Source organism: Oculina patagonica, chromosome 5 (genome assembly GCF_052425735.1).
Source record: "Oculina patagonica isolate OP01 chromosome 5, crgOcupat, whole genome shotgun sequence".
Classification (NCBI taxonomy): domain Eukaryota; kingdom Metazoa; phylum Cnidaria; class Anthozoa; order Scleractinia; family Oculinidae; genus Oculina; species Oculina patagonica.
The window spans coordinates 6,265,305-6,285,181 of record NC_135762.1 but is presented as its reverse complement, the minus strand read 5'-3'; the positions used below and the strand labels follow the sequence as shown (position 1 = coordinate 6,285,181).

At 40.5% G+C, this 19,877-nt stretch overlaps 1 protein-coding gene across 1 annotated transcript in view; it reads right to left on the bottom strand.

Annotated features, from left to right (window-relative positions):
* The window catches only part of LOC144653817 (uncharacterized), a 125,839-nt gene that overhangs the window by 10,918 nt on the left and 95,044 nt on the right, over window positions 1–19,877 (bottom strand). Inside the window, exons 15-21 of the mRNA XM_078513915.1 lie at window positions 19,253–19,338; window positions 17,610–17,804; window positions 16,534–17,454; window positions 15,502–15,578; window positions 14,582–15,248; window positions 8,101–8,496; window positions 7,201–7,578 (exon numbers count right to left, since the gene is read on the bottom strand). Coding sequence (XP_078370041.1) covers window positions 7,201–7,578; window positions 8,101–8,496; window positions 14,582–15,248; window positions 15,502–15,578; window positions 16,534–17,454; window positions 17,610–17,804; window positions 19,253–19,338 — 2,720 coding nt within the window. The remainder of the gene's footprint in view (window positions 1–7,200; window positions 7,579–8,100; window positions 8,497–14,581; window positions 15,249–15,501; window positions 15,579–16,533; window positions 17,455–17,609; window positions 17,805–19,252; window positions 19,339–19,877) is intronic.

Genomic DNA, 19,877 nt, shown 5'->3' with positions numbered 1-19,877 from the left:
GTCTGCATTTAATATGCCTAACACGGGCGAAGGAAGCGCTGGCGTTTCGATTCAGTACCCTTCGGGTGGACAACCCACAGTCATATCATAGCTGTTCCTGTTAATAAACCGCTTCCAGAAAAATTGAATTTAAGCGGTGGAAAACTCCCTGTCAAGAGGGAACGATTCAGCCGAGCATGGTCATATTATAAGACCACGGCTCAGCTAAAGAACCCGGAAAATCAGGATCGGAACAAGGAACGAAGGAAGGCGACCTTACTTACTTGCACCGGATGGGATGCGTTAGATGTTGTTGATGCTATGGAGTTTGAGAATGAACACCAAAGAAAAGATCCAGAAGAAATCCTAAGGAAGATGGAAACTACTGCATTGGGGGACTGCAATGAAACCAATGAAAGGTATGTCTTCAATCGTAGGGACCAGGTAACTAAAGAAACTGTCACTGCATTATGTCACAGCACTGAGAAAATTGGCAAAGATTTAAATTATGGAGCATTGACAGACTCACTCATATTAGACGGCAAGCTCGAGATTTCTACCGGCTGATAGTTGGCGATGGGCGAAGCCCCGAGTCAACTATCAAATATCGGTAGAAACCGAGAGCGAGCCGTCTTATTGTTTTAGCATAACCCAGCGGCTGATCTATTTAACACACGATATCGCTATCGTTGATTTTTTTGAAGGATTTGTTGAAAAAATTCATCGAAAACTGAGCGTGCGTTCTGAGATCCGTCTATCGATCGATAGAAGGCACCTGTGTAGCTAATCAGATCGCGCGTTTTGCCAATAGACGGCGGCTGGGCTATGCTAATTTGTGATAGATAGAATAGTGGTTGGCATTATTGATAACTCTGCTCGTAGAAGCTCCAGTAGACAAGTAAGCTCACATTAGGTCAATGTATAGACATCTGTAGATCTTCGGACACACCAGAACGACAGTTGATGACGATGAACCAGGAGGACGTCCGTTTTGTGAAGGAAGAAAACTATGGGAATGCACTTGGAAACAAGAAGTCCATAGTACCAGACAAGCCCCCAAATGAGTCAAGTGCAAGTGCAAGTTTTGCGCCAGACAGCATCCCTTTGCCAAGAAGAAATGTCCTACATTTGCAACTTCTTGCAAGAGTTGTGGTAAGCCAAACCACTTTGCAGTGTGTTGCCTTGCATCTAAGAAAAAAGTGTTGTCTGTGGAGTGAGAATCTGAAGATGAGGAATATGAATATGTGGCTTAGATTGAAGTTAACTAGAGCAGGTTCATGCATAAGCCTGTAGTTGTCACGCAAACAAAGTTTTCGCCACCCTACTTGTCAATGGAAAGGAGGGAACGTTCTAGCTGGACAGTGGATCAACGGTTGACATCATGAACGATGAGACAATGACAAGGCTCTGTGGGCAAAACAGCTTGAACGAGTTAGAGGAAATCTTAGTGACCCTGGTAATGTACAATCAGTCAGATGTCAAACCTTTGGGAAAGAAGTGATTCAAGGTTGTTTATCCAAAGAATAACAAAAGGTACAACATTAAGTTCCTTATTGTGTGTGGTACATGCAAATCCATTCTGGGATTGAGAGCCAGTGAACACTTCCAACTTCTAACTGTTAACAAACATAACATCCTTGCTACGGACTCTAACGGCTTAAAGAGTGGAGGTTCTAAGGTGGAAGGCTACATTACGCAGTACGTTGATGTGTTTACTGGAGAAGGCGAAATTGAAGGACAACTTCACTTGGAGATCGACAAGAATGTTGTTTTCGTAGGGTCTCAAAAAGGCTCTCAAATATCCGACTGACTGGATTTCAGCACTGATGGTCACAATAAAGAAAAATGACAAGGGAGGTCGACGGCGTTCCAAAAGCAGTTGCATAGCTGCCGGCTTATCTAACTGTATGTGACAGAATCCATTTTTCGCATCCAGTACTGTGAAAACATGGGCTTGACAGGAGAGGCAGCATATTATCTATCGCGAGTAGGGGGAAATGATTTCTGCCTAGGGCTTCATTTAATGGTCTTGTATCAATACACCGTGAGGTCGGTTTAGGTGGCTTCGAAAGGTATCGCAAGCCCAAGAGGAGTTTCCGAGAAGAATTGATATTGCACTCGAAGGCCTACCAGGGCAGAAGGCTATATAATAGCAGACGACATCCTGGTCTTTGAAGTGGGAGACACAGATGAAGAAGCACTTGAAAACAATGACCGAAACCTGAGAGAAGTGTTCAACCGCTGTCGACAGAAGAGAATCAAGCTAAATTCAGAGAAGATGCTGTTAAGGCAGAAGCAAGTAAACTACATGGGCCTTATTAGATCGTCAGAGGGTCTCGGCGCTGATCCAAACAACCAGAAAGCCATAAACGAAAAGCGATCCCCTCCTTAAAAATGAGTTTGTATAGGAAGAAGATGGCAAGTGTCTAGAGTAAGTAAAGCAGGCTATAACCCAAGAGACAGTGCTCAAGTTCTTCGATCCGTAAAGGAAAACCGTGCTACAATGCAACGCTTCCATAGTTGTCTTGGGGCATGCTTGCTACAAGATGGGCACCCTGATGCGTATGCGTCTAGGGCCCTCACTCCTAATGAGACTAACTATGCCCACATTGAAAGGACTTTGGAGTTGAGCGATTCGAGGGCTATGTATATAAAATAAGGCTTTTATTGACACTGACCACAAACCCCTACAATCTATCATGAAGACAAGCCCGTTGAGTACACCAAAGCGATTGCAGAGAATGCTGCTGCGGTTACAGAAATATGGCTTAAAAGTTTACTACAACAAAGTCACTGAAATGTACATATTACACCCTCAGCCGAGCTTATCTCCCCTTAGTTAAACAAGAAAGTGGTGACAGTGAAGACGTCTGGAGCATTGCTGATACAACATCACCAACACTAAATCCAGACTAAGTATGTAGATATGATTGCATTTGTGCCAATTTGGCAACTAACCCTTCTGGAAATCAAGTGTACCACTGAACAGGCTGGCCAGACAGTAGGGACCAAGTACCACCCAACGTGCTGGAATATTTCCCTTTCAGAGAAGAGTTGTCGATACAGGACGGTGTTGTGGGCGTTCAGGGGTATCTCAGGAGAGCTAAAGAAGCCTTCTACTGGCCAGGCATCTACAAGCAAATTACAGAGTTCTTTTTAAGGTGCAGCATTTGCAATAGCCACAAACCAGAACAGCAGAAAGTACCCCTAGTATGTCACGAGATACCGACAAGACCATGGCAGAGCATCCCAGCAGACCTGTTTGAGCTCAATGGTACTGACTACCTGGTAACCACTGACCGATACTCTTATTTCTTTGAGTTAGATGCACTGAAGTCCAAGACCGCCAGAGCGGTTATTGACAAACTGAAGCCTCACCTCGCGAGATATGGGCTTTCGGAACTTATCACCACGGACAACGGACCACAGTTTTAGTGTAACGGGTTCCAGAAGTTTGCAGTCGAATATCAGTTTAAACGCTTTAAAACTTCGCAACGATATCGCGAGTTCAATGGGAAAGCTGAAAACAGTGTTAAAACAGCAAAGAGTATCTTGAAGAAAAAAGCTGCTGCTGCTGCTGCTGCTGCTGCTGCTGCTGCTGCTGCTGCTGCTGCTGCTGCTGCTGCTGCTGCTGCTGCTGCTGCTGCTGCTGCTGCTGACCCACACTTGTCCCTACTGGACTTTAGGAACACCCCATCACAAGATATTGACAGCAGCCCTGCACGGCGTCTTTTCTCATGCAGAACACACACTTCACTACCCTAGGCTAGTCACCTGCTTTAACCAAAAGTCATTGATGATGTGAAGATTAATTTGGAAAGGAAACAAAATCAATCTCTCTACAACGGCAGAGGAGCTTAGGAGCTGTAGCTGCTCAAAGCAGGAGATGTTGTACGGGTTCGCAAGTTAAAAGTCAGGTAGAAGTGCGCTTCTACATAGTCAGCACAGAAGATGGTAGACGCTACCGCCGAAGTCGCTCACATCTGTACAAAGTTCCCGAGAGTTTTCAAGCGTTGCCGGCCGAGGATAATGTGAAGTCGAAGGTCGATACTCGGATTAAATGGATCCCCAGTAGACCTTCTGAGGAGACACCCTAGTTGCTGAATCCTCAGCATTGCAGATGCCAGCTGTTACACAGTCAGATCCTCAGCCTGCTTTGCCAAGCGTTCCCGTGCCTGTCGCTACTAGAAGTGGTAGAATTGTTGAATCGTCACCATCAAAGATGCCAGATGTCTTGTAGCCAGATTCCCAGCCAGCTTCACCAAGTATTCCTTTGCCGGTCTCTACTAGAAGTGGTAGAATTGTGAGGAGGCCTGCTTATCTGACGGATTTCATTATCTAGGAAGCCGATGTAAAGACTAAATGAACAATCTTGAACAATGAACTCGTTTATTTCGTTTTATTTAACATTTACAGTTAGTTTCTTCATTTTCCCTTAGTTTGTTTTGCTTGTCTGTTCCAAGAAGGGAGATGTAACGATGTTATGATGTCTTAGTTCTTCGGGCCTGCGAAATAGAATAAGATGTATCCCGGATGTATGCACACGTGTGCAGTCCTCCGTACTTGTAATGGTCGACTTGTTCGTGGAATTGAACCGTTGTGTTATTTAGTAATCATTTGGCCTCTTTAACTGCTGACTAGCAAACCCTCGACTACGCTACATTTACTGCATCCATTTTTGGAGGAATTCCACCGAAATTCAACAGTCTTTGGCTGCCAAATTGAAATTTAATTTGTTGTTTCGTTAATTAGGATAATCATTCCCACGAAAAATTCAAATTAATTAGCTGTTGCTCAAAGAAATATTTTCCAGTCTACAGATAAAAATAATTTGATCTAATTTTGGTGAAACAGCACTGTTTGGGTCCAGAATTTATACATTTTAGTGTAGTGGAAATTTCCCATATTTCCTGAAGAATAAATAAGTAATGAAAACCTGCAATGATGGCGTGGTGCCATTATATGATCCCTTTTGTAGCTACTAATAAAACCACCTCCAAGTAAAAGCAGAAACCCATAGCAGTTAAACAACCATTATGGGATTCTGGCAAGAAAAAACAGTTCCTTTTCCATTTAATTTGTCTCAGTCCTATCTTGTTGGAAAAAAAAAGTTATTGGCAGGTCATACAATTTTTATCACAGATGAGATGAAGTGCCGAGAAATACTTATAAACGCAACAAAGGGAAGAATTTTTTTCATTTCAATTTTGAAATCGATTGAAAACAGTTTAAAACACTCCGCCTTTTTTCGGAACACTTTTTATTTGTTTTTGTTTCTTTGTTCTGTCATTTGGTGATCTGCTCCCAAATGCCCGACCACAAAGGTAAATTAGCAAAATCGCGTTACAATTTGTGTGACACAAGCAAGAAGAAGAAGTAACAAGGAAAAGAGAAGTGTTCACCGATGGAAAACACGATTCCCTAATAAAACATAAGTTTATTAATGCTCAAAGAAACAACTTACCTCACACCACACAGCAAATAAGAATAGAGCGGTTTTCACTTGAGTGTCGAAAGTAATTCGTATTTGCTTTGGTTTTGCATTTCTTCGCTTAGTGATTGGTTTAAAAATCTCGCGCCACTTTCTTAACCAATCAGAAGTGAAACGAAAGCCAATCGTGACTCGCTCACACGCGTTTTCTCGCGCTTCGCGTCTGCTACATGTATTTACTTCGAGTTTTGATTGGTTTACTGGATTGTCTGTTTTGATTGGCCAGAATGATTGCTTTGGTTTCGGTTTCACGACACTCAATTGAAAGCCGCTCTAGGTTACAATTTCCGTGACATTGTAAATTACTACGCACTATAAAAGTTTCTGTTTAACGGGATCCCAAAGCACATAACTTGCATTGTCGCTCTAAATGAAAGATTGTGGAATGGAACGCATCAGGTATGAATTAAAATTAATGCATTTTCCTCACATTAAACAGTACTATTTAAGCTTGTGGATTGTATCTGGCGACTACGCTTCCTCAGTTAGCAACCTGTAAGTGATGTTTTTGAACCTAAAGAAATAAGTTGTCTTGGCATGATCGATTCCTCTAGTCAGAATTCAATTTGTCGTTTAAACACGTTTATATTTATTTAATGGTTGAATTTCGACCCTTCTTCTTCCCCTAGAGATAATAGTAGAGCGAATTGAATTATATTATTTGGACAAGTGCGACCAGTGCAACCGTCAATATTTACTTTGTTGAGTCTCGCTGATGCCGCGAGTATTCTGATCATCTTCAACGCAACTTTTTTCTCAGAGCTGGCCATATCTCTATGGTTTAGGAATATTGAAAGAAGGAGTTTTTTCATCGAGTGCAGAGGTTCAAGTGCAAATGAGCTTTGGCAAGAGCGACAATCATGTAAACACACTGACTATGGCAGATTTTAGTTTGTTCTCGCTTGTAATCTATAAAGGATATACGCAACGGTTTGAAAGTAGAAAACGGTTCGTTGAGGTAAGTAGTTTGCATTGATGTGCTTTTTAACCCCAATTTATGCTAAAAAGTATGGTGTCTTTCAGAAGCGGTGGCATGCTTAGAATTTTCAAAAAATTTTCCTTGTTTCGTCAGTTCACAAAATAAAGGTGTCTTAGAATTTGTGCAAAAAAAATATTCCGTGAAGTACCTAGCAAGAGGCAAGACGAGGCACTTGCCTCGTCTACATCTTAACCCAAAATTAAATCAATTGGGAAAATATAATCCCACGTTGAACCAGATTAATTTTTTTTCAAGAAATGCCTTATCAAAAATGTTCAAGAAGGAGTTTTAGAGCTTTTAGGATTCCAAACTTTCAGGATGGCATGTCCGCCAAACCTTGTAGCAAGATCTTACCTCGCCAATGCCAAAGGTCTGGTTAATACGGCCCTGATAGCGAGCTTAACAAAATGGTCGAAATTTAGCCCTTTGGCTTCCGTCGGCGGCCCCAGCTGGTCGGCTAAATTTTCAATTTTCGCCTGTAGCAAAGCGAACATAAAAAATTAGAAAATAGTTTATTGCTCTTTTAAATGTATGGACCAAACCCTTTTCACAGGCAAAAATCAAAAGAAAACTATTTCTGTCGCGAAGTCGAGAGGACCGCTTTTAGCGGGACTGACACTTCACTGACCTTCTTAATACAGAGTATACAGACACCACCTTTTTATTGCGGATTCCATCTGTGGTTTATATAAGGTGTTAAGCTATTTTTTTAAATGTCCCTTTAAGCAACAAATCTAATCAGAGGAATTACCTGCAGGATCACGGGAAAGGTTCACCAATATCCTAATTGTGTACTGACGCACTGATTCTATGTTTATGCCCAAGTACTTTCCAGCCGGCTTACCAGACGTTTTCACGTGAACTTCAACCCTAATCGTAAGCCCGTCATCGTTATCCTGAATTCTAGTCAGCAATAACGAACCTCTAGCAACTTGCAATCGGTTCCAGAGAACCGGTAGATGGTTGTCATAAGTGCTTTTTGTTTTCTTACAACCCTGACAAGAGTTACAGTACGCAAACTTGCTTCCATTAATGCTGTACCACTCTATATCGACCACACGTTCACATGATAGCATGCTCAGCAAGATCCTTGTTAAGTTAAGATCGCGCCCTTTCTGAATCCACACACCTGCACAAGAATGAGTAAAGGGTCACACTTGTTAGTTGCAGTGAAATCCCCTTATACAGACACCCGCTAAATACGTTAAGCTCGTTAAGTTCGCACAGTGTAAAGTTTGACGTACAACGATCCTATTCCAGCCGTCTCCCCCTCCCCCCCCCCCCAATAAAATTGCACTTTGATTCCTCTAACAGTCAAATCCCGTTAAAATGGACAGCGTGACCACAGCGAGTGTCCACATTAACAAAGTGTCGGTATTTATCGGGCGTTCGTAAAACTGGATTTGACTGTACAGTATCCATCCCTATAATTCCTCTTTCCTTCATTACAGTGCCCCTCCTACTAAGACTCCTTTTTTGCAACAGTAGTCCTGTGATTGTTATTTTTCCTTTATTAGTCCCCACCCCTACGATACTTTTTTCCTTGATTACGGTTCCTAGCCTTACGATTCCTCTCTATTTCATTAGGCTAGGGTGCATGGTAGCCATATGCATATATAGGTGCATCATACCAGAGACAAACTATACTTACATCTTGCGGTAAATTTAATCTCATAAATATGCGAAGTCACGGAATTGTTTGAGTAGTGAACTTCACACAAAGTTTGGGCATGGCCGTTCGTGTTGTTCTTTGTTATTCTTTCTAAGGTTACAGTGCCGTTAGAATTGCTTAGCACTTTGATTCCTCCTGGCAGCATTGGTCTCGTTACGATGCAATTTATTCTGGACTTGTTACAGTAAGAAAACTCGCTCCAACCAGTGCCAGGCAATTTAATTTTCCACTGAAGTTCATAGACTGCAGTTGGGCTTGTAACAGTTTCACAGTGCAAGGTTAACGGCTCATTGAAGCATGCTTGTATTGCTGCTGCAGTTTTTGTCGTTGTTGTTGGGACTGTTGTTGTTGTTGTTGTTGTTGTTTTTGCATTCGCTGAAAAGGAGTTAAAAATTATTCACGTAAATGCAAATGGCATTTTTTTAACCGTTTAATGACATCCGGCAAGGTGAAAACTTTTCATGATAACGTTATTTGTTATTTTTGTGGTGGCCATCGAAACTGATGTTGGAAGTTTTCTCTTAATATCAAAAAGTTGAATTTGTGCCACGTAAACGCAAATTTTCCTTTAAGATAACAAAAGAAAGTTTATTAAATATATGCAGGGGGGAAAGCAACTTCCCATGCATTCTCTTATATGAAATCTTAGCGATGCTCTCACAACTTGCAAAGCAATCATCGGGGCGGTAGTCAGCGGATGTCTCTAAGGCGCAGGAGCAGCTCCTTTATTTGTGAACTTGCCAAAACAATTACAACATGGGACCAGTGAGAGAGTTCGATTTTTTTATATACAGTGGAACCCCGCGTTTTTTCGACGTTTTTGCTTGTTTACAAGCTAAAATGGTAGAATAGGGGTTAGTGGACAAGATTTGGAACCACATATTTGTAAACTCTCAAGGGACTTTTTTAATTTCTCAAGGGACTGTTTTAATTTCTCAAGGGATTACTTTCCGCTGTGGGTGATCACTTGCCATCACGTGGAAAAAACGTGACTTGTCACATTTACAAACGTTATATAACAATTTTAAAAGTGACATGTCAGCTTTCTTATCTCAACGCACGTGTGTCTGAAAGGCGATCTATAAAAAGCGTCGCACAAACAATGGATTGCGTAACTAAAACACGAATAAATAATCACTAGCACTTACATCGTTTAAAAATTACAAACGTCAAAAATAAACCATACCAAAAAACTCGCTCTTTTCAAAGATATTATTGAAGTTAAAACAAATGCAAGAGATGGGGGCTTCTTTTAGCTTAAGAGCGGTTAATTATTTGTGACGTTGTCGATGTTTTCGGTAGAGACAAAAATCAAAATAGAACGTGTCTGGTTTCAATTGCTCGTTCTTGTTTTTTCGAGGCGACATTCTGCGCGAGAAGGATATTCTCACTTACATCTGGTGTTCGAACATTTGTTTTTCCACTGGGCCACAAGATCCTACTCTGGGACTGTGAACTGCATCTTCGGAACTTGGCCGTTGGCTGTCAGAAGAAACGTTCTGTAATTTTTAGCTCGCGGGCGAATGACCATTATTTGTTTTCCTTAGTTTAAATTTGATTTCCGGCGTGCGGTTTAAATGCTTTTGTTTAAATGTGACAATTGACAAGCTAAGCAATCTGCGGGGTGTTCGTGGGCGGCATTTGCGATTCTCAGAGATGCGTGCAGGCTTTCCCCTCCATTTTTGCCCTGCCGGCCGAGCGCTCTCCAGAAAGCCTGTTCGCAGGCTAAGAAATACCCGGCGCGGACGAGCCATTTTTTTATGGCTGCATTTTCTCCGCGAAGATAGGAAATTGTTAAACTAAACTACAAAGAAACTGTAATGATAAGTTCGAAGAACAATGCACAGGATAAACCTTCGACTCATACTTCATGCAAAAACGTCGATATCTCGAAGAGACTTTGATTTGAGACCTGGAACTTGTCCAACATTTCAGGAAAACAAAGAAGCAGTTGTCTTATGATAGGTCCGCGTTGCACGCGCGATAGATTTTGTAAAACAACTGCAAAAACAAGTGCGAACAACTTGTTGGACAAGGGCAAATTTTGTCAAAACGGACAAATCATCAAAGGGGCCGTTGTCTTGCCTCAAGGCAGAACAATTCATGACAAGTCGCATTCCCATGCCCCTCGTAATGCCAGATAACAATACGTTGTTGATTGGCTATTGTGTTTGGCCCAAATTGCACCGAAAAACAACACGCACTCAAAAATTGTTGGGATAGTATGCACCGTGATGTGCACGCGTGGCTCTCGCTATCATAATCCAGCCGCAAAATCTTTTCGGGAGAGGCAAAACATATTTATAAGTGAAGTGTTTCGGCCAAATGTAAGAATGAGAAAAGAAAAAGTTATTTTGAGACGACTCATTATTATACTGCATGAGAACACGCGTACTTTAAATGCGAATTGTTTTAGAAATTTTTAACCGCGATGAACTGCACATTTGGTTTTTGCCCAACTGACGGCCGTGCTGAGAAATGTACAGGGACGCCAGAAGCACGTGCAGAGCTATTGTACTAATAATTACACCTTTTGTTCTCTTCAACATGTCTCTGACTTGTCACGATAATTTTGTTTTTGTCAAAAATGTTATGACATTTAAAACTTGTCCGCTAGTGCGATTCGGCTCTAAGTGGTGTTTGTTATGAAATAAAACCATCACGGAAATGGTAATCAAAACGTGGCGATCAAATATTCCCGTGCCGGTCGGAGCTATTGTTCTTGCTCTATCGTTTCGAGGTTGTTTGTTGACTTGGTCGTTCTTTGTTTAACCTCATTTACAATCCCCATGTGGGCCAGTTGGAAATCGTGGTACAAACATTTGCATTTCAGTACTGGAAAGTGGCACGGCATACACGACGATGACGAAATTTTCGGATAAACACACTGCTTTTAGATTTTTAGTTAAGAGAATTGAACCCCTTTATAACGAGTGATTTCACGGCATGGTAGTCGTAATTGCCATAGCTTCCATTTCGCGGGAAAAGATTGCCTGTTGCATCATCGTCCAAACACCGCTGACTAAATCGTGAATTGATCGCGTTGCAAGTTGTGAGAGCATCGCTACTCGGTCCCAGACCTCGTTCCCCCCCCCCTGAATATATGGTTTTCTGATAACAATTAATGTCAACGATCCATAGAACTGAATTCATTGACCTTCCGCTTAATTCATCTACCTATAATAAGCGCAACTCTACTAACGATGTGTAATCCGACATCAGTTGGGCCACAGTTCGACACAGTGTTCAAGACAATGTTTTTATTGATACAAATATATTTTCATAAAAAATTTAAAGATTTAAAATTAACTACAGTTAACCCAGAAATACCTAGATCGAAGGGAGTAACTACTTACTAATTCAAACAATCTTATTCTTTCCCAGAATATATTAACTGCTGGAAACTTCTTATTCTTTTACATGTAATGGAATCCGATCGTTTCGCCTACAGGTCGATTCGCCTACAGTGAAGTTGACTCGCCTACACGATCTGTGACGTTTCGCCTACACGAAAGTCGATTCGCCTACAGCTTACCGTTAAACAACACGCTGCTTTTTTTGAACGGATAAATCAACTCTATTTACTGTCTGAATAGAGTTGATTAACAAAAGCAGCGTCTTATTATTTTAGTCATTCACTTTAATGCTTTCAGACTGCTTTCGATCGAAAGAAACAAATTTGGTTATAACTTTTTATAACAGAACTGGCTCTGATTTTTTTTTTATCTAAGTACAAACAAAACACCACACGGGCGTATTTATTTAGCTTTTTTTGTTTGTTTTAGCCGAGAGCGGAACTTGATGAGGTGTGATGTGTGAGGTGTGATGTTTTTTCTTTAAAAAGAAACGGATTTTCGAGAATTAACTACTTGAAAAACTGTCAGTTGTTTTTAAACCGAATTAAAACATTTGAAAAAAAATATAGCAATCTAAGCTAGCTAAACCAAGTTTGCGCAGAGCGCGAAGAATTTATTTTAAGTTTTTTTCTCTTCAAGGACGCGTCACCCAACATAGGTGTGATTTTTTCCTGATTTAATAGAACAACAGGTCTTTGTCTTCAAACAACTCTTTCTCTTTCCAAAGTTTGCTTTCGTAAGTAAACCGAATTCTTATAACTTTGGATACAATGTTCATAACTTTTTTCTGAAGTTCGCGTACGACAAGCGCGCGCGAAAACTTGAAATCTCGTGAAGGCTATCGGAGAATGATTTCCCAATAGGACTTAATTGGTAGCTATTACAAGCGTCAAACAAAAGAAACAAAACTAATAGTGGGAGGGAATATTCTTTATACGCACTTAGCACACGCGTCATTTGAATGCTTATTTTCTCTGAAGCTAGAGGTTTCGTAATTTCAAAATTCAATGTAGTACGTCGAGCGAAAAAGTAAAAAAGGCAAAGGTGGTCGGGAAGTGGCAACTACAAATTTCTCGCAGTTCCGCTCTTCAGTGTTCTTTTCGCACGGATGACTGCTCGTATTTCATTGTTTCTTTCGCGGGAAATTCAAAAATTAAAAATTTTGCAATTTTCAAATCGTAAAACAGTGGGCGGTTCAAGTGAAGTCTCTTAAGGGATTTCAAGGGATAACTACAAAAAATGATAACACTGTAGCTATCACACAAAATGACCAGCGCGATCAAATAAGATTATTCATACATACAAAGAAAACTGACTTGCGTGGCGCGCGGGAGATTTGAAATGCACTCGTGCTATGAAATATAAAACTGAGAGCGGCAAAATCGTGATTATATAGTCCGCCGAGCCAACAAGTAAAAGTTTTTCCCTCCATCTTTCTCACTGCTATTCTCCTTTCTTTGATGTTCTTTTTGCTGTCTGCTTGGAAAATCATTATCGGCCTAAGAGGGACTGCTCGTAGTTCAGTATAACTAGTACTTCGCTCCTCTAAAATGCATTCTCTCGTCGTTATTGCCTAGCGTAGCGCGTTAAGCAAAATAAGCGCTGATAGTGGCCACATCAAAGTTCGCACTACAAGCTACGGCATTCTTAGCTTAATCATGTTCAGCTTCATGCAACCGTATCCCCTACCCGTCCCCCGCTCCGTCGCTATTTGCACCGAGCAAAACTAACTAGTATCACCCTCCCCGGGGAGAATTTGTCACTCCTTTCGTTTTTACGAGCGTTTAAATTTCCCGCTCGTATGCAAATCGGAAACTTCGACAAATCCCTCGTTTGTTCTGAAGCTGTTGCGCCATTGTTCAAAAATGGCCATATAAGGTCATTTTTTGCTTGTGAAACAAAGCCTATTGTATCAAAGTTGAAACGCATTTCTTGATACGACCTAAACAAAGTTTTATAATAATAAAAAAGTTTACCTTGACTTGATGTTTGTGTGTGTTAATTTCTCCGAAGCAAACAAGTCAAACAAGTCAAGAGCGATTTGTCACACACCATTTTTCGATTGTCTGGCATGCGCGACGAAATTAAACATATATCGATTATTAAAAATCATAAAGTTAGTTGTTTAACGGTTAACTTTATTAAAAATACCAGTTTTAACTGTGGCCCGCGCAAGGTACTTGTGATTTTTTATGTTTTGCTTATTATAAACCATTTTTATTGTTTGTACTTGCGACTTTCTTGACAGTAACAGCTAATTCGTGCCACGCCTAAGTATACTTTCGTTCGCGCGTGCGAACTAGAGAGTCAATTTACAACTTATTAAATTTAGTTGTTTAACAGTCTGACTTTTTTGTTATTAGAACTTTTCTATTGTTTATTCTTGTGAGTTTTTCAACAAAGAAGGCTAGTTAGTGCCTCGCGCCAAGATAAGTGTGATTTTCTTCTCTGTTTCTACGAGCGAAAACAAAATTAGCATTAACCAATCAATAGACCAGTATTTCGATCCTCCCTGAGTAAAATGAAAATGTCATTTTACCTTTTAATCGACCTACTGCATCAAGAAGCCCGACTGGGATGATTTCTTAAATCAAAGAATAACTGCAGAGCAGCTACCCAAGCAATGCAATGCGCTTCGAAAGCATTCGCACAGCAGCGCACAAATTAGGTCTTAGGATTAGTACTTTCCACGTTAGAAAATATGGCCATTACGGAGCCATTAAGGAACTCTTAGGAATACGAAATATCTACACTAGTAGGAAAAGAGTCAGACAAGAACTGCTGTCAATAACTAGCTAGGTTAAGAATCAAAAAGCATTCGCTTAACGCTTAAATTAAGTCCTAGAGGATCACGCACAATGTAAGCTAGTCTCAGTTGTATTAGTACTTCACTTCCACGCAAGTAAAATCCCCGCTCGCAACCTTAAGTAACACGCTCTGCTTTTGATGAAGTCTTCAATTTTGAAAAAAATGTGTACTAGGCGAATCGACTTCACTGTAGGCGAATCGACCTGTAGGCGAACCATCTTGTAGGCGAAACGACCGACATTCCATGTAATGGGCTCCTGGTTAACGTGACTTTATACGGTTATCGCTTAGCTTACCTGAGAGGGTGACGGCAATTGCAGCACAGATGCCAATGACTGCCAGCAGTGTTACAAGAAACCCGAATACGAAACACTTTGTCTTCATTAAAGATAAGCAAACTGAATCCCTCTTGGTTTGAGCTGCCTCAAAATACCGCTCCTCAACGGGTACGGCCAGTCGATAAGAGTGTGACTTGCTTAAAGGTTTGTTTACGCAAACTTCTAATACACTTTCCTCTGATGTCTGCGCAATAGGATTTTGTCCTTTCTGGAGAAGATGATCGCCTTCAGTGACTGGCTCCACTGCTTGCTCCACTCCTGCAAGAATTGGTGGTTCATTTACGCAAACTTTTGATACACTTCCCTTTGATGTCTGCGCAATAGGATTTTGTCCTTTCTGGAGAAGATGATCGCCTTCAGTGACTGGCTCCACTGCTTGCTCCACTCCTGCAAGAATTGGTGGTTCATTTACGCAAACTTTTGATACACTTCCCTTTGATGTCTGCGCAATAGGATTTTGTCCTTTCTGGAGAAGATTTTCGCCTTCTGTGGCTGGCTCCACTGCTTGCTCCACTCCTGGAAGTAGTGCTGATTTGGAACTTGAGAAGTAAACATCTTCCAAAGAACACTGCCGGCTCCGAACATTCGGTACTACCACAGACTTCAGAGCTATCGTATCTTTCCTCTAAAATGTAAACAATTGGTCCATAATATGTACATGTAATATTAGATAAAAGGTAAAAGGAAAGGTCTGAGTTCAAGCCTACTACCTCGTCACGCCGGCGATCATCTCCGATATATAACTTTAAGAGATTAGAGGATTAATTTTTGGAATCAGTTAAAACTGTTATAGATATAAATAAATGTTGATCACTCAGAAACATAATTTACTTATATAATTATCCTATTTTCTTTTACATTTAATTCAAGTTACATACCTTCTGACCGTAACGTTCTCTTTCAGCTGTTTCCGGGTGTTTACTACACTCTTGAATTTTCAAACATCTCTTTAAATCTAGCCATAGAAAATGAATTAAAGCTCTACCATAAGGAGTAATTTTAAAAAAGCATTTTCGTCACTGCTTTTCCAACAGTGTCTTTGATACTAAACTTTTAATGAAAAAACTTTACATGTTAATGAACAACAAAAGCGACTGAATGAGCAAAAAAAGCATTGAGCATTTTACTGGACAATTTCGACACTGGTTTTCACCATACATTTTAGGTTAGCATTTACAGCGGCCAAACGCATGGCACCGTGCGCGCTTTACAACTTTAAAATGTTGCTGCGTAATGTTCCAATTCTAAACTGCGATTTCTATGGGCAGCTTGTTAATTCAGTTCAAATTGCTCGTGCAATTTGCCAAGTTCCGTTGAGTCTTGACAAGTGCTAGTTTTGGTTTCGTTTTGACAAGTTTCTGTGCCAAAGTGAAAAAAAAAATGTCCCGTGCATGGCTCACACCTTCTGACTGTTTACCGAACAAAATGCGAGAAATAAGCAAATGCCCTTGAAAATTAGATTTGGTTCCGTATGTTTCGTATTACGTTGTAAATTTGAAGCACACTTCCCAGTTTGGCGATGTGAACTTATAAGCCTGTCGCCAGTTTCTCGTAGTCTATTGTTAAACCGAGTCAGCAGAAGGCAATTATTTTTTTCCCCTTGACACAGAAGTAATATTATTTCAGTTATCCTAAAAAAGGGAACCAAGCTGAAGCACAAACCAACTTGGCAACTTGCTCAGCAAACTGCCAATCAATATTAAACATTGCACCGCTACGTTAAATCCTGAGAGCAGGCTCACATTTGGATCATACGCACAAGGGGCGAAGACCCGAGAACCATTCGTTGAGCCTGCTTGCAGGTAACAGCAACGTTTCGCGCAAAAGAACGTCTGCGGTTTGACTTAAAACTTCTAAGAAGCGTGATTTTGCACCTTCTTTTAAGAAAAAAAAATCAGACGAAAACATACCGTCTGTAGGTTCCAGAAGAAAGTCCAATTCACGGGGTGCATCCAATCTTTCAATCACGTTGTATATAGCTTGCTCTGTATCACCGTAAAAGGGCATCGACCTTCCATCATCAAAGGAGTTATGCGCTTTTCTTAAATTTGCTTCCTCTTTTGGTGCGAATATTGGATAATCACGACAAGGCCAGTGTGGAGGATGTGAATATGAAGTTACAAGTAAGTTTTTCTCTGCCTTTGAAGAGTGGCTGTCATCTAACTCCTGACCTTTGTACATTCGGAGCTTGTAAGAAGACAATATCTCGTTGATAATGTCTGTTTCAGACATTCCAGCTTCAATTAAACCTTTGGCTACCATAAGAGTATGCGGGATGTTACCACATACTCCAGCAATTGCATTTAAGTCAACAGCAGTAATGTATCTTGAGGTTGTGTTCAGTAATTCAACTGCAGAAGTGCTACTTAGAGGTTGTAACTTAAACGACAACACAGTGTTCTCAAGAAAATGCATTTTCTCACGGGTAACAAACAGTAATCGTACATAACCATTTTTGGTTGCAGAATCAACTAAAGATTGGAAGACGTTACCCTGCCCGTCTGTTTCATTATACATGTCCATGTTGTCTAATATAAAAAGGGTAGGATGTGAGATTTCATTAATAGCTTGAGCTGAAAGAAGTCCTGAAAAGTCAAAACTGGCATCCTGGTCTTTGTAGAGGTGGTAGTGAACATACCAATCCTTTGAAAGAAGGATATGCCCTACTTGGGCAGCTACAGCGGTCTTCCCAATTCCTTGAGCACCACAAATGTTAACAATGCGGGAGTGGCTCGAAGTTAAGTTGGCAACGATTTCTTCACATTCCGAATTTCGTCCAACAAAGGGTGCAGTAGGAGGTGGCAAGGAACGTTCTTCACTTGCAGCCGACCCTGAACGATAACAAAAGGAACTACATTTATTGCTTACAATCCTATCATACGTATACTTACGAGAGGAACCGAGTGAATTAAGTTTTGCAAACTTCGAATTTGTTTAAGTAACTCAACCTAATGCATGAGAATAAGTGACATCTATGGTCTTTTACCTCTTGTTTTACAGGTGATGGATTCTTCTCGACACTTTGGTTCCGGGGTTATCTGCTGCTCTTCGAATATATTTTCGAGACAGCCTTCAGCAACTGAAACTTGTGAAGATGAGAGCGAAGATAAACTCTCTCCATCTCCTAAATAGCCATTTGAGGAACTTGTACTCTGAATGCTCTTTTTCTCAGCCATCTCACCTGTTTGAAAAGAAACCAAGATTTAGGTTTTATGCCCAATCAGAGATATAGGTTTTTAGAACCAATAACTTCTATTACTACCAACTGAAAACTAAAGATATACAGAAATGAACGTCAAAAGTTACCTCATTGTAAATATCTTAAAATCCCAGTAACTATAAGCCCGGGGCAAAATAAACTGAATTAAATGTCAATCTTGAATGTTTTTCATTTACAGCTATTTACCACTCATCATATCCTTTGCTTTTTCGTAGACAAGCATACAACCGTAAAGTACTATATACATAAGCCATATCAAATTTAAATCACACTTTCTTGCTCTTTTTTCAGGTTAGTCAGACAATTTACTGATCAAGGTAAAACGAAAGAATAAGAAATATGGGTTATTGACCAAGCGTGAGGTCAAGATGGCAGGATATTGGCCAAGTTTATTATATGACTTTTTTTCGAGTACTGAAAAGGAAGCCAGTTGCATGCACATTCAATGGCGCACGCTAAAACCATTTCATTGGTTTAAAAGTTTAACGAGTGACTGTCAAATTCTTGAATGAATCGAGACGAAGTAAAACGATTCGACAACAGCGAAATTCGCCTCTTTTTAACCCTCTAAAGGATATTTAAATGGCTTAAATTGCGCATCAACGTTGAGTTTGAAGCCTTAAAACAAGAATGTCCATTCCATCTGGCCGCCAGCGTTTGATTATTGGACGTTTTGCAGAGTATTTGCTCGCTTCTGCCGCTTTAACCTGCCGTCACGGTGACACGAGCTGAATATTGAAATTGTGGTTGTTGAAAGGGTTTGGGACTTACAAATTCACGTGAAAGGCTTGAACTTTCCTACATTATTGATTTAAATGTTCGAGCCGAACTTATTCGACGTGAGCGTTGGAGGTTTCGGTGAAAAGATGTTTTAAAAGCTTACAGTGCCTGGTTTGCCGTGCCGTCCGCTTTCTTACATCAAGATTTACACAAACGACAAGTTTGCCGAATTCTTTATTCTTCAGGTATGTCACTAACATTTCTTCCTTTTCCGCCGAACAAAACCGATATCATGGCTTCAAGTCGCTTTGCGTTTTAATTTTTTGTATGAGCTGGTTGTTGTGGCAAATAAAATTCACGGAACTCGTTAACATTTGTTGTTTAATTAGTTTGTTCTCGTTCGCTTCAAGACCTAGTTCTTTGTTATCGGACTCCCTTTCGCTAGAAACAGACAGAAAATATTTGTTTTGTTTCGGAAAATGGTTTCATAGCTCAAGTTCAAGACGGAAAAGCTTTTTGTAGTAGCGTCGACGGAACTGAAAAGTTTTTCCGCTTGCGGGAACACAGCGGGCGATCCCGAGCGGTCAAGATGGCTCCATCTTGACCGCTCGGGTAGCCAATCAGAGCACGGGATTCGTTTCATCTTGACCGCTCACGGAGCTAGTCATATAATAAATATAAATACCAACCGTTCGGTGTTTGGTATTTCTCTATTGCTTTGGCAAGTGCTTTCCAATCTACTTCGTCATCACTTTCACTTTCATCATCTCGATAGCTGCGAAAAGAAAAATTAAGATGCCTTATTAGCCTAAATACCGGTAATAAAAACGCAACATTTATCATTTTGCATAAGTAAGTGTTGCTACTAAAACGGGGTGGTAAAGGGGGTCCGAATAACGAATCACGAATCAGGTATATTTTAAAACCATTTCACGAATCGCGTTTTTAGTATACATTATTGAAGAAAATTAAATGAGCTTCAATTGATTAGTTAATTTGCGTGACATTAACCTTTCAATAACCTAGTATCAAGGCGATCGAACTCTCAGACGTTAGCATAGGCGTACGGGAACCCTCGGACTTGGTGGGCGGAGACCTTATTGCCCGAAAAAAAAATGACCTGCGTTAAAAGCGAATAGATAGGCATATAAAATGGACAACAAAACTTGCATTGAAATAGTTGTGTACAAACCTTGCCTGCTTGCTTAAAGGTCTTTAATTTAGCCCAAAGATGTCAATACACTGATCCTTTTTCTTCGGAAATATTTTATTTTTTTCACTCTAGCTCAGCAAAAATTGAAGTATATTTGGAGA